The sequence below is a fragment of the Notothenia coriiceps genome, unplaced genomic scaffold, assembly GCF_000735185.1.
Source record: "Notothenia coriiceps isolate Sejong01 unplaced genomic scaffold, NC01 NC01_scaffold00033462, whole genome shotgun sequence".
Lineage (NCBI taxonomy): Eukaryota > Metazoa > Chordata > Actinopteri > Perciformes > Nototheniidae > Notothenia > Notothenia coriiceps.
Window position 1 is genome coordinate 83,264 of NW_011366163.1, and position 14,686 is coordinate 97,949.

A 14,686-nucleotide genomic window follows, 5' to 3' on the forward strand; every position below is an offset into this window, starting at 1 on the left:
AGTGGATTTGGAAATAGAATAGCAGATTGGACTAATGGCTTTCACTAAAGTAATGTTTTCTCCCGCAATGAATTTGGGCATGGGACTTATGTTCCGCATCCCCGAAAGAACCGGGAATCAAGAACGCGGAAAAGCGAGAACGCGGAGGATCGTTAGAGAGTGCCAAGACGAGCCCGTAGCCCGTATTGTGGAGCGCGCAGTGAAAAGCTTACCGGCTGTCCCTGACCCGGTTAGGAGGTGTCATAAAACGCGTGGGAGAAATGTAAAAAACGAGGCCGCGAGAGAAGAAGACTCCAGGGGCCCAAATGTGGTCACGTGGCGAGATTGGAAGCAAGTGAAGAAATGTACGGAAAAGTAAATTTGGCGCAAGACCAACGTTTGGCCATCGGACAAGTACGGTCTAAAAACCGGTTTGCTTAGCACTGAGCAGTCCTACTGACCGTCAGCGATCGAGTTAGACCCCTCCGTGCAGGATGAAGCGGACGAGCAATAACAAGCAGCATAAGAAATCTGTTAGCCAGTAAAGATGTTACGAATGCAGATAGTGGAGTAAAATTTAACCCCTGTCCACCATCTTAGTTTAGCCCCTACAACAGGCGCTATCCAGCAACAAAACACGGAGGTACAGGCTGAGGCGTCATGGGAGTGTCGATATGTAGCAGGTAGGTGTGTCAGGAGAGATCAAGAGGGAAGTCAGCTCATCATGAAGGAGGAGCAGGTGAAGTGGGGAGAGTAGATGCAGGTGTAAGGCTTCAGAGGAATTCATTCAGTAGGGTGAGGAAAAGAGAGGGTGACTTAATCGTAGTTGGCGTTAGAGAAAGGTGAGGGGGAGGAAAGAGCCGAGAGCAATTCTGTGGAAAGACACATGGAATGTAGTACAGTGGGACGATTGTATGACAAGCCATGGGAAAAAGGAGGAAGCATGGAGCGTGAGGAGCAAGGACGGGTACGCGGTTGGAGCCAAAGGCGAGTGTACAGTACTCGAAAGCTGGAGGACAATGAACGACAAAGAGGTGAGGTTGGAGAAGTTCCTCCGGGATCCCAAAGGGGTGGAGCAGACCGTTTAAGGAAGGGACTCGACATCAGGAGTGGGTCATTCGCTGTCTGTCGTGGGGCTAAGAAAGGGTGAAAGGGCAAAACGATAGTGATGGGTGTGCGGGTGCGACCGTGTATGGACATGGGTCAAGTGCAGGCCATGGGAGCAGCGTTGGACGGCCGAGCCAGCAGAGGGTGTGCCTTCACCCGTGTTGGGGCAGTCGGCGGCTCGCGGCTCCGCATCCTGAAAGCTGCCCTAGCAGGCTGAGGGAGGGGGAGCGAGGAGAAAGGAGAGAGCATGGATGTGAAAGGGAGGTTCATTGTCGATGGGCTAGTGGGAGCCTCGTGGTGTAGGGAAGTCTGAGAAAAGAGGGGGTCACAGCTAGCAGGAACTTAAAACAGGTCAGGGCATAGGGGAGATCAAACATGGAAAAGGGGCCAAGGGCAGCGAGTGATAGGGGATGTGAGACGAAGGCACAAACGATGTGAAGCAGCCTTTACTCAAAGGGAAGTGGTGGCAGTGTTTGTAGGTAAATAGGGGGCCTGGGGATGGTGTGGTAAGAGGAGGCAATCACATGGCATGTCAGTGTTGAATTGGCGGTGTTTTTCAGGTTTCAGCGAGTGTAGGTGGTGTTACCATCCAGGGGCCTTCGGACGCCCAAGGCTTGGGCTCCCCCCTGCGAGATGTTGGGAATGGAGTGTGGGCTGAAAAGCGCATTCAAGCGATCTCCGATTTCCTGCAGGACGTCTTCCGACCTTGTGGTGCCGATGACAGCAGCTTACGTGCCCTGAAAAAAAGAGAAGCAGACAGGAGCTCAGGACGTTATTCAGTACTCAATCCGTTCAACTGTTCAGATCAGACCTGCGTCTTCTTAAGAGTCGGAAGACCAGGAATAAAAAGGCAAGAATGTATGGGTATTGGCTCATCCTAAATAAAAAATATCATGGCTTCTGGCTCCAAAAAGTTTATTATTTTATTTATAGAGGACCATGAAATAGCAAAAACATTAATTCAGCAAAGAGAAGAGATGCAATATGCCAGATTATAGCTAATAGCTAATTTCCATCTGTGGTCCTCAGACAGGTTCATAACAATCAATAAAAATAACATTGCATGATCTCTATCAGTCAAACAATTTTAAAACCTGATTTAATTAATTTATATTAGCTTTGGTGCGGTTAAACCAGAACCCTAGAATAGTTCTTCCTTTGGAAAAAGGTTATTGTTGAATTATGTTTGTGGCTCCAAGGGTTTGATTGACGGAGGGTTCATCCAATCACCAGCCAAGCATTGTTTTTGATATACTCTGCTCTTTTCCAAAGGTTTGGATAGTTCCCTATGAAGGCTCCTCAGATGGTTCTGTGTAACAAACCATCTAGAGCGTCAGGTTACTGATTTGGGGATGAAGGTTGACAGTGTACATGGCCTTAAGCCACAACAAGAGCACAGAGAATAGAAAATAACATGAGACAGGAGAGGACAGAGCACAAACACAACGGGAGACAACAGTACAGCGGCGAAGAAAGAAGAGTAGCGACGGAAAATGTGGCTGCACTAAGCCGACAAGTTGGAGAAGGACCAGGGGAAGACGGCGAGGGACGAGAGGCAGAGCAGTGGCGAGTAGACAGGGGGATTATGGCTGCCGGCTGCCCCCCCATGGCGTGGGGGGTTGTGATGCTGCATGCAGATGAGGTGCCACACAGGCGGCGGTGCTGCCAGGTCCTGGCTCTCTCACAGAGCCCTTTCTCCTCCCTGTCCCCCTGGCCTCCCCCGGCCCCAGGCACCCCGCTGGGCTCAGGGCTTTACAACCCCAGAGGAGCACTGCAGCCAGCATTCAGCAGCCGGCCCCGCGCCACTTCTCATGCACATGCAGCCATATAGTGGGCTATACTCTCATTCACAAACCCATCAACAACAGACACTAACTACAAGCAAAGGAACTATGAGAAATGGGTCTCTACCACCACCATTCACTGTGAGCACAACAGGCCCCGAGCAAAACACTCGCTTAATAACCGTACACTCACACACACAGGCGCTCACACACATGCCAGTCGCAGCCAAAGACCTCCAACAATTCCTCTCAACACTCTGCGCTGGCATCCAGAAGATCTGCTGCCCTCTCTCTGCCACCTCAGGTCTAGCATCTAACAGTGTGCATGCAACAAATAAATATCACAACAAGGAGTGTGTTACCTTTGGAGGAGTTTTCTTCAGCAGCACCAGTAGAGCTTGTAACACCAGGTTGGAGAAACGAGGGCCAATTGGGACGTAGTCTAAAGACAATGATGAGACATGTTAGATTCACAGTTAAGTATCGATTCAAATAAAAAACGTTTGGTGTGCGTTGCCTTGTTGTACAGTGACTCTGATTGGTGTCTTACCCAACAAACGCTCAATGTCATCCACAACCACACAGCTCAGCTGGGACTTGTAGGCATCTTCAAATATCTATCACAGGGAATACAAATTGAAAACAGTTTAAAGGTAGGGTAGGTAAGAATGGAGAAACCAGCTTGAGTGCGCTAGAATTTGAAAGTACGCAGCCGAAAGAAATTCTGCCCCTTCCTTCAGACTTCCTTACAAGAGCCCGCTCAACACACACGAACGTGCACATGACCAATGAGGGCACGAGATAAGTTTGTGCACAGATGGAAGGCTGACAGGCAGGTAGGCCATCCAGTTATTTTAGCCGGGCCGGCTAAAATGATTGGTCGTGCTTTTTACAGCGCCACGGCTTCCACAGATGAGATTTTTCTATGTATTTATTGTCAAAGCATTTAATGTATTCATTGCTATCGGGATGTTCAGAGCATTCCATGGAATATAACAAAAAGTGTTTCTGAAGTGAAGGAACTACCCCACCTTTAAGATCAAAGCAGAATTAATAAATTACACACAGCTAGATCGCACAGAGAAAACAAAAGAAGAGACAAACAACAAACAGCTTCAACATGAATCCCAGTTTGTTACACTGAGTATATTATCAATGTTAATCAGAATAGGCATCCAGACTTTGTCTTGTGTTTTCTATATTAAAATGCTTCTTATTAAATGTTTTAAGTTGTCAATTTTTACCTTTTTGATGGCCTGGCATTTGGCGATCTCAGAGTGTCCGATCATTGTGTCGGGGGAGCAGATCTTGATGAAGGGGAACTGGGATTCTTCAGCGATCTTAGCAGCCAGCGCTGTTTTCCCACTGTTAGGCGGGCCTGAGGGCGAGCATCAATCAAACATCAGCTGTTTATGGTAATACAAAAAGTGGCTAAACTTGAAATATAACAGCCTTTAAGAGAGTTAATGATGTGTTCTCTGTTGTATACTGTATACATGAGGTCATCACTTGGAGCCCTACCCTCCAGCAGCACAGACACCAGCGGAGTGCGCTCGCTGTTCTTGGTCTGCTGCACCAGCAGCTCCCCGTCCTCCAGCACCGCCGACACCGGGTCGCCCCATCGGATGATTCCGTTCATGATGTAGCTGGCGTAGTCCTCTTGATTGGTACCAAACGCCTGGACAGGGGAACAGAAAGATAGAGCTTTTCTTTGAGTGTCTGAGGTTAAATAAAAAGGACATTTATTTTCCTTCACCTTCTATTAAAGTCCAATAGGAAGGTCTTTAACACAGGAAATAGAGCCAGACTAACTGTACTCATAATGTTATTTTAAATATTTAAAATCCATTACATTTTTGTTTTGCTGATCAGATAATCAGTGAAATACTCAACATCTTTATTGAACAAGAGTTGAGGCCGAATTTGAAACGTCATGGTAACATTTAGCCAAATGACTTAGAACGGGTGAATAATAAAGCCAATCACTTTTTTTGGAGTCCAATGAAAATACCTTTCTGTGCAGTTTCACAAAGTACCGTGTTCTTTTAAGAGGAGCGTTTTCAGGCAGGGTGTCCGGATGAATATATGTTTTATTTTATTACCCGCTTGTATAAAACTCTCACAAAGTTCTTGAATGCCCTCAAAATCAGGATTCATTTAAAATGTTTGTCCCTAGGACAGAGGGAGGATGGTAAAATGTTGGGATAGTCAATTGTTTTGTATATTGGGTTATTTATATCATTAGGATGTAGATTATACTGTGTATCCTTCTCTTTTTTATCAAACGTATTTGAAAGAAATCGAGATAGTGATGCAAAGCAACTTACAGGTTTGATGTCGTTATTCAGAGAGCCCAGGAAGTCCGATCTGCTGACCTGCAGCTTCTCTGCTGTCTCCAGGTTCACCTCCACTGTGGCACTGGCCTGCAACAAACCACACAAACATAACACAAGTTGAGCGACAGCTGATAATGAGTTACTTTCATTCCTGGATGAACTCCACGGCCCTCGCTAATGAAATCCATTACATAAAGCATTGCACATTTAGATTGCACAATGTGTCAGGAGACAATGTACTCCCTCAGAGCAGAAAGGTCAGAGCGAGAGGAGGAGGGAGGGAAGAAAAAGTGTTTGGAGGAGTGAAGAGAAGCGTCACGGCCTTCAGACATGTGTAAGGCCCTTGTCTGTCATTTATCAACACCCTCTAATATCTGCTGCGCCGTGTGTTTGTGTGGAGGGAGGAACACTTAACAGATGAGAAATTCACCTTATCTGTGTAGATTTGAGCCTATGCACCTGATAAAACACTTAAGTGAGGACACAGACATACACATACCTGGGTGGCTAGTTATACTGGTACTATACAACAGTTTACCATTCATGCACCTTACAAACACACATGGCATTACTCCTCTGATTGCTTTCAACAATATTCCGAGCAGTTTACCATGACAGCTCAGCCTTTTCTAACTCAAGCTTTGCAGACATTCTTAAAATGTATTTATTTAGCATTTCCTGTAACTTACTATTACTTTCTTTCTTTCTATCTTGTAGATATTCTGCTGTTCCTTGCCTACATGTTCTTGCTATTTGCTGCCTCTTATGATGTGATTTGAATTCACAGTATATGCACTTATTTTAATCAATTCTCTTTTTTCTTCTGTTAACCCCCTTTAGGAATGGTGTTACTTGTTATGTTTTATTATGTAATGTTTTATTATTATTCCTATTCAGAGCATGTGGCTTCTAAAACTCAAAGATATGCTGCTCCTATGTTAAATATGAATATCTTCTGATGGGAACTTTCTTGACTTTTTTCAGATATCTTAAAAAGATTTCTTATAGAATATTCATAAAATAGCCAGCCAGAGTAATTGATAGTACTTACCCATATAACTGTTCTGTGGCAATCATTGAAAGTTAATGGACATGGACTCTGGAATAACTGTGTGCAGTAAAGTACTTAATGTCCCCGGAGGACTCTGACCTTGATGTGTCTGTTCATGGCCGTGGACTGTGCGGCCCGGACCAGGCCCTCCAGCTCGGCACCGCTGTAGTTCTTGGTCTCCACCGCCAGCTCCTTAACGTCAACATCAGCGGACAGCAGATCATTCTGACGCATCCTCGCCGTGTGGATTTGGAGGATCTGAACGCGGCCCTTTTCATCAGGTAATCCTGGAAGAAGAGACAGGAAATGGGGGACTTACAGCTTCAACAACAAAAAGCAGAATTATTATGTGTCAACTCAAACTGGTTGGACATAAATCATGAGTATTTGCTTATTGTTAAATCCAATTGCAAAGTATTCTATGACTAGATCATCCATTGCAGACATAATACACAGCAAACAGTGGCATCTGTGGTGTGATGAGGTTTATCAAGCTTTGCAAAGTGAAGCGCCGTGTGAAGGAATAAAAAGATGTGATACCTTAACCCAGAAAGATACAGAGAATTTGGTAATTTTTTCTGCATTTCCACTAATTTAATCTTTTTCATAAATATACAAGTTTAATCTTAAAAATGTATCCCAAACCCATAATCCATATTATTATTTTTATTAGCAACGATTGGCCCTGATGTGCCATTGTAAAAACGTTCATGTTGTCAATAATTTTAACTTTTTTATTCCTGTTTCAAGTCTGCTAAGAATGGATTAAACATCAAAGAGTGAAAGCTTATCAGTGCTCTCTTCACTTCTTACCAATCTCCATCTTCACCTCCAGTCTTCCAGGTCTCAACAAGGCGTCATCTATCAGGTCAGGCCTGTTGGTCATACCTGAGGGAGGGACAGATGAACAGTTAGTGGAAAGGTGGGAAAGCAGAAGAAACTGATCAATGAGTGAGATGAATAGAGTGCAGATGTTCAGAAATGACACCTGTGAGTCTATAAGTGTGTTACTTTGTGGAAGAGGAGTTGAGAGCGTGTGTGTTTATTTATCACCTATGACCAGGATATTGTTGAGCTGCTCCACTCCGTCTATCTTAGAAAGCAGCTGGTTGACCACGGTGTCGTGGACGCCTGTGCTGCCTGCCATGCTGCCACGCTGTTTGCAGATTGCATCAATCTCATCAAATATGATGATGTGAAGGCCACTGTTCGCTCCGAGCTGTGCAGCAAAGAGAGGAGTGAAAATGATTTTATTTTGCTTTTCAAGGTCATAATTGGTGTGTTTGCCTAATATTCTGACAAATTATATTTTTAAATAATTTCCAAATCAAGAAGTGTTATTTCCTAGGAGGTTTACACATGCAAGGAGAATGGCATGGTGTTTTGGTGCATAACAATATAAAGGAGTTGAAAGATACAGAAAAATAAGAATATATATTAGAAAATATATATAAAGAAATACATTTCCGTTTTTCGAAAATAGGAGAGCCTGAGAGTTTAGTACCACAGCAGTGTCCTTACATTTAACTAGACAATTTGGTAGCTAAAATACATTTTGCAAAGGAGATTTCACATGACCTTGTGAAGTTATTATAATACAATAAATTCTGAGGATTTGAGTAATGTGACAATTACTTCTGTGTTAGTAAAAATCCATTGAATTCCAAAAACGTTTCGGCAATTCAATTAAATAACATTTAAGTGTTTAGTTACAATTCAACTAAAGCAAAGGTAGAATAACAGAAACAGAAAACACATAAAACCATCTACTGGCTCTCCTTACAAATGCAGATATGTTTTTTAAACAGCCAACTTTTTCAATGACTAGCTTTGGTTTGGTATCTTGCATCCTGACCTGAGAATCCACAGTGACCCTCAGCAGAGACACATATGGAAGAATTGAGAGAGCAGCAGGGTGGGGGGTTATCCCTCCATCTACAGACCTGTCAGTCTCAGCCGTAGCATTTAAAGCAGGTGTGGAGCTGTCCTAATTACACACTGGATGGTGTGTGTGAGTGTGTGTCTGTGTCTGTAGCTAGGTCTAATAGGGGGTCAAAGACAGCCCAGCCCCTCATTAAGTGGTGACGAGTGAGTGTCTCCCCGTCACTGCTGTGTTTCAGTACAAAACTGCCACCCCTCTTTACAAAACACACACACAGAAACACACGAGAATTTTACCAAAGTTATTACAACTATGTCTGGCTAAATGGCAGATCTTTCCACTCCTGGAGAAATTAGTTTTTTTTGTTTAGATAGCAATGCTTATCTGTGTTTCATAAGGATGAAGAGAGAATACTGTTCCAAGGGTATGTGTCAAACTCATTACTGGGGTGCCTCAGGGCTCCGTCCTGGGTCCGCTTCTTCTTGTCTCTGTACACTAATTCGCTCTCATGGCTTGTCCTACAACAGGGCTCATTCCTGGGCCCACATTGTTTTGTCTCTGTACACTCAACTCATTCTGTCTTTTCCGAAGTCTGACCACAAATGTGGTCAAAGCCAGCTGAGCTTGTCTGGCTAACATATCCTGGAGGTGTAAACATTACTTGTTTGCTATCCTGGCTTGAAAATGCTAGAAAAAGCTCATGTTTGATATTAGGACAGCAGAATGTAAAATCTACTACTGCAGACGGAGAAACCCGGCTGTTTTGAATGCACCTTGGTTAAATAACTAAATACACTTTTCATTTCTGTATGTAACAGTTTGAAAGATTTGACTTATATGAAGCCAGTGCAGTAGCACTGAAGGTGGGTTGGCTAGTTGAAAGCTGAGCTTATTGTAAATTGCTTTGGATTAAAACTTCATCACATTGTAGTTTTTTGCAATTTGGGTTCATCTATTATTTTGTGCATGAGAGTATATACTATAATGTGTCCTCCTCCTCACCCTCTTCTGTTCGTCCTCTGCGTCTGCAAACAGCTTCCTGACGTTGGCTTCAGACTCTCCAACGTACTTGTTCAGGATCTCGGGGCCGTTGACAATCTTCGGCTCCCGGGCCTTAAGCATGTTGCCAATCTGTCGTGCCATCAGGGTTTTGCCGCAGCCTGGGGGTCCGTACAGCAGGATACCCTTCACATGCTTACAGCCTGGAGAGAGAGAGAGAGAGACACACACACACACACACACACACACATACGTCAAACTGAGAACAGGCTGTTCATTTTGTTATACTTACACAGAACATGTTTCTACTAGCTATATAGCTCAAACCTTTGCTACTGTAGGTCAAGCCCGTGCTGGAACATAACAGCTCGAAGGGATAAAAAGAAAGTCACTGGTACAGCTTGGACGTAAAAACTAGGAGACATTTTTTTAAGTCTAGATGATTATAACAATCTAATTTTCCCCAGTATTTATCCCCTTCGCCTTTTGAAGTACTACAATGGAAATAACTTCCTACATTGAGGTGAAATAATTGATTATGTGGATAAGGCTTCCTCTACATTTCTTTTCTCTTTTTTTAAATTGTTGCTATTAAAATCTTCAAAAAGTGATGTGTCGCTTTGATTGATCACTTTATTGAAAATGTTCAAGGTTCAATAAAGTGAAAAACAATTTCTTTAGATTCAACCTCCAGAATCTCGGAGACTAAATGCCCCTGTCCTTTCCATGGGTTGACAAATGGACATGACCAAAGAAATATTTGCATTATCCACCGTAACCGATCCATACCCCCTTCAGCAGTGAGTGATGAGAACCAATTAAATCAAGACATATATCATAAAATAAAGAAACTAAAACATTTAAATCCAAATTTTGTATTGGCTTTATTGGAAGCCAAATTGTAGTTGAAGATTACTTGGCCCTAATAAAGAGTTGTCACATTAAGAGTCCAGACCATGATTTTAATACAGGGTAGCATAATCTGGAGAGTTACTCCAGTCATTCTCATCACTACTGGCTTATTTTTTTAATTCAACCTCCATAAAGATCAAGTATGGAGACTGCAAACTCTCCACTCAAACAACTTCACAGTGTAGGTCTTGTAATGGCCTTTTGCACCTGCATTAATGACATTTAGCCCAGACTAATTGCGAGGCCCCAGATAACCATCTGAGCTGCCATTTGGGCCTGCTGAAGGAGAAGCAGGCAGGCTGACAGACAGGTGGAGGTGGGGTAAAGGTTATGTGGCTGTGTTTGGGAGAGAAAGCACTGAAGCTTCTGTCTGTCTGCTTCACCTCTCTAGGGAGCAAAGGGGAGACAAGGTGAAACTTTCAAAACTTTTGCTTCGCCACACACGCAAAATGTGCAGCGTACACACACACGCACGCCACCTCTCCGTCAGCACCCGCTCCCCCCCGCCCGCCAATTACAGCTTTACCTTTAGCTGGATGCTCTATCAGGGCATGCCATCTCATTACAGCAGCCAGCTGGCCACAGCCAAAGGCCGACTGCTGCACACAAGCGGGCGGCTAAAGGTCAGCTCACACACTGCTGGACGCTGCCACAGGCCCCGGGCACTGTGCGTATGTGCACCAGATTTAAGTAGTGTGTGTGTTTGCCAAGCTCAGAGGTCTTTACAACAGGTTTTCACAAGACCTTAGGAGTGAGGATTAGAACAGATGTGATTGTATGTGTGGGAAAGGAGGTTTTTTTTGTGTGTGTATGAGTCACAAAGAAGAGTACCTGATGGACTTTGCAAAGTGAATCACCGCGGTAATCTGACAGCTGTCAAAGATCTATTAATGAGTATGAGCAGGGATCACCGGCAGGGTTTTATTTATGGTCGAGTCACAACAATCTGCCTATTGTCGATTGTTGAGTTTCACTGATTCGGGTAAACATTCATTCGTCAAAATAATAATTCATAGTTTGGTTTGTCATAATATTGGTGTAAGGATTAACCACAAGCTAAATATAATAACTGAAAACAGCGATTATTTTGTTGGCAGGTACAACTAATCTTGTGAATGCTGAAAGACAGAGAAGAGACACAAGTGTTTCTCACAACTTAACTATTGTGTGGTTTTCTGCTCCTTGCAGCTGTTAAAAAAAGCATGATGAGGTAATAGCCATATCAATTATACATTAGTTTTGTACGTGAAAGGTAACCCACAATTATAAATACACATTTGTCCTCTTACCTGTTTGGAAATATATATTATGTTTTGTGAGACTACATCAATTCTCAAAAATAATGTATTGATTTTAATGAATAATGTTTGATTTTGCATTGTTTTTTTATGTTGGGTATTGCAGAGACTCAGAACACAGATTCCACTGTATTGCAAAAAAAAATGAAAAAACTTGACTCAAATGTTATGCATATACGGGCGTGTTCTTTATACTATGCCAGCTTTCCTAAAATTAGATAATGTTTTTGAATAGCTATATTTTGCCTTGCTTATAGTATCGCAACATATTGAATAGTAAGACCTATCCTATCAAAAGACTTTTGCCAATACACAACCCCAATTATTATCATCCCTTTTTATTATTATTTTAATTTGTCAAGTTTATATATCTTATTTGATCTTTTTATTGCACATTCTTATATTTATAAAATATATTATATTTTATTTTTATGTATTTTATTCATTTTAAAATGGACAATCTTGTAAAATCACCATCTGCCTTCCATCCCGACTTTGAAATGAGGAAGAACAGGCACAAATAAATAAATAAGTGATGGCTGGTTAGAGAGAAACGAGGGAAACTCACCCATCTGTTCTACTATGTCCGAAGGGAAGACCCTGGAGGCGAAGGCTCGGCGGAAGATGTCAGAAAACTCTCTGTCGAGGCCGCCAATGCCCATCTTCTCAAAGTTCCAATCTGGGCTGATGATGGCCTGGCGGGACCCTCGGGTCTTGGCTTTACCTGAAGGGGTGACACAAAAGAAAATAAATGATCAACTTATGATCAACTAGAAAGCCCTATGTTCTCTGATTGAAATTGCATTTTGTCTTTAAATGAACTGTTGTTGTTATGAGTGCCAAAAGGATTGTTCGCTGAGATCGGGTTAGGTTAGGAACTTTGTCTCTAAACAAGGTAAGTTCAAGGTTATACCTTTGAATAGATTGTTGTTATATTTATAAAGACAGAACCTTTTTCAATATTAAACATTGATATGAAGGTGAACTGCCCATCAGGTAGACTTGTATATTGAGCCACTTCGACAAAATGTAAGAGGAAAAAAGAGCAGAGGGCGCCCCCTTGTGATATTGTGGGAAATCGCCCTACAGCCGGTAAATTTAAAAATACACTTTTCTAGTTCATAAATAAGTGTGAGGTTTGCAGGGATTTCAGAAAGGCACCATCTTCTAATTTAATGTCAGCTTTAGTGGCTGTATTTAACATTTGCACAGGATGTAAGATGAAGGTTAGAACCACTAAAGATTCAAAGATTTATACATTTGACTGTTGAGAGTTTCTGAGTATTGTTAAAAAGTATTTGTTTATTTGGTTAAGTTTTGCCTATTTATTCTATGTTATTTATTAATTCAACCTGTGAAGAAACTATAAAAGAATAATGGACAATCACAAACAATTTCCTGGAAGATGATGAAAGAACATTTCAAGTGTTTAAAAGATATTTTGTTGATACTTACCAACCAGGGTAATGGATGAGGTCTCTGACTTCTCAAAAATCACCTGACTGTTTCCTAGCAACAAACCTATCTCTATCTAGGGAAGAGAAAAGAAGGAGGATTATCATGTGGGAAAAGGACAATGAGCAGTAACCTATACATATACACAAAAAAGAGTCACATCCAGTTGAAACACTTATAAATTCACTACATGGGGTTTAAATTGTGTACATTAGTAATACTATGTATTTAGGTAAATAATATCATGAACATCATGGGAAAAAGACGCTTTGTTCTCCAGATACCTTTGGTTTCTTGCCAGACTCATTCTCTCCTCTCAGGATGCTGGGGTCCATGGCCTCAATATCCTTTATCAGCAAGCCAAACAGCTTATCACAGAAACTAAACACCAGCTGGAAGATAAAGAACAGAGAGAAAACAACAACATTTAGAGTCCATACGAGATAAAGACAAAACAAAAACTTTGAATTAATCCAAACAAAGGGAACAAAGTTGTCCTATTGTATTGGGACATTAAGTAAATAAATAAAACCCAAGCATTTGAAGCAATTCATTTGGCTGGTCTTGTTAAGCATGTTTGTGTTTTTGCTGATAACAAACATCACATTCTGTTTTTTTCATTCTTGTGTAATCGTAAAGTCATTCTGACAGCGACAAAACGGTCGTCAGTAATTCCCAAATATGGGAGCATGTCTGGTTTTAATGAATATTCAGATGGCACATTATTATCCCCTCCAAGCCCCCGGCACCTGCTGGCCGACGCTGAAGGCCTGGCTGTTGAAGTGCTGGATGAACTCGCAGGCCATGTTGTCAGAGTCGTAGGGGTTGCTGTCCACACTCTTCTTCTGCAGGAAGTCAATTTCCACCGTCATGGTGCTTATACAATGTTTGGACTTGTCAAACTTGTAGTTTGTTACTATAAAGGGATGAAAAACACAATGGATGGTGAGTTTTGTATTATAAAACAACCACATTTACAATATTACTGAAGGTTAATTATTCCTCTTCAGAGGCTAGCAATTCACAACATGTTTTTTCCTTTAGGTTTTCATGAGAATACATCTTCCTTTCTCCCACTGTCGAATTGAAATTTGAGCCGCATTCATTTCTTTTTATGGCCACTTGGGGGAACAGAAATAAACTGAAGGACTAACGTCTGACATATATATGAAGAATTGTTCCTGCCGGAATGAGTTGCATAGAGTAGAGTTTAAGGGTCGGAAAACAAAAAGGGCATTGCGTTCCAAGAATGCAGGGTTGTTGGTTGTTCCTAGAGTCTCTAAAAGTACAATGGGAGCCAGAGCCTTTTCTTATCAAGCTCCACATTTGTGGAATCAGCTTCCAGTTTGTGTTCGGGCGGCAGACACCCTATCCATTTTTAAGAGTGCGCTTAAGACCTTCCTTTTTGATAAAGCTTATAGTTAGGGCTGATTAGATTCAGCCCCTAGTTTTGCTGATATAGGCTTAGTTTGTCGGGGGAAACCTTACTTCTTCCTTCTCTCTGTCTATACCTGTGTATTCTCATGTTCCGATTAACCCAGCTTCCCCAAATTTCTTTCTTTTTGGTGTCTATATACACCGGGATCCGGAGTCATGGATGATCCTGTTGCTGCGGTCCTGTGTCCTGGATCGCGAGCCCTGGATCGCGAGCCCTGGATCTTGAGTCGCGGCTTTGCCTATTGCTGTGGTCCTGGATCATAAGTCCTGGATGGATATCCTCGTGGATTTATCTTCCTATTATACACACATGCATTTCCAAACATTTGGACTACCTATGTTGCAAATATATTATCTCTTCGATTTACAAACGGCATCTATTGCACGTCTGTCCGTCCTGGGAGAGGGATCCCTCCTCTGTTGCTCTCCCTGAGGTTTCTCCCATG

At 42.3% G+C, this 14,686-nt stretch overlaps 1 protein-coding gene across 1 annotated transcript in view; it reads right to left on the bottom strand.

Moving 5' to 3' along the window:
• The window catches only part of LOC104961605 (vesicle-fusing ATPase), a 24,484-nt gene extending 10,707 nt beyond the window's left edge, over positions 1-13,777 (bottom strand). Inside the window, exons 1-13 of the mRNA XM_010789930.1 lie at positions 13,553-13,777; positions 13,088-13,195; positions 12,804-12,879; positions 11,917-12,072; positions 9,142-9,341; positions 7,311-7,476; positions 7,071-7,145; positions 6,357-6,544; positions 5,198-5,293; positions 4,392-4,548; positions 4,115-4,248; positions 3,421-3,487; positions 3,233-3,312 (exon numbers count right to left, since the gene is read on the bottom strand). Coding sequence (XP_010788232.1) covers positions 3,233-3,312; positions 3,421-3,487; positions 4,115-4,248; positions 4,392-4,548; positions 5,198-5,293; positions 6,357-6,544; positions 7,071-7,145; positions 7,311-7,476; positions 9,142-9,341; positions 11,917-12,072; positions 12,804-12,879; positions 13,088-13,195; positions 13,553-13,777 — 1,728 coding nt within the window. The remainder of the gene's footprint in view (positions 1-3,232; positions 3,313-3,420; positions 3,488-4,114; positions 4,249-4,391; positions 4,549-5,197; positions 5,294-6,356; positions 6,545-7,070; positions 7,146-7,310; positions 7,477-9,141; positions 9,342-11,916; positions 12,073-12,803; positions 12,880-13,087; positions 13,196-13,552) is intronic.
• Between the last annotated feature and the right edge of the window lie 909 nt (positions 13,778-14,686).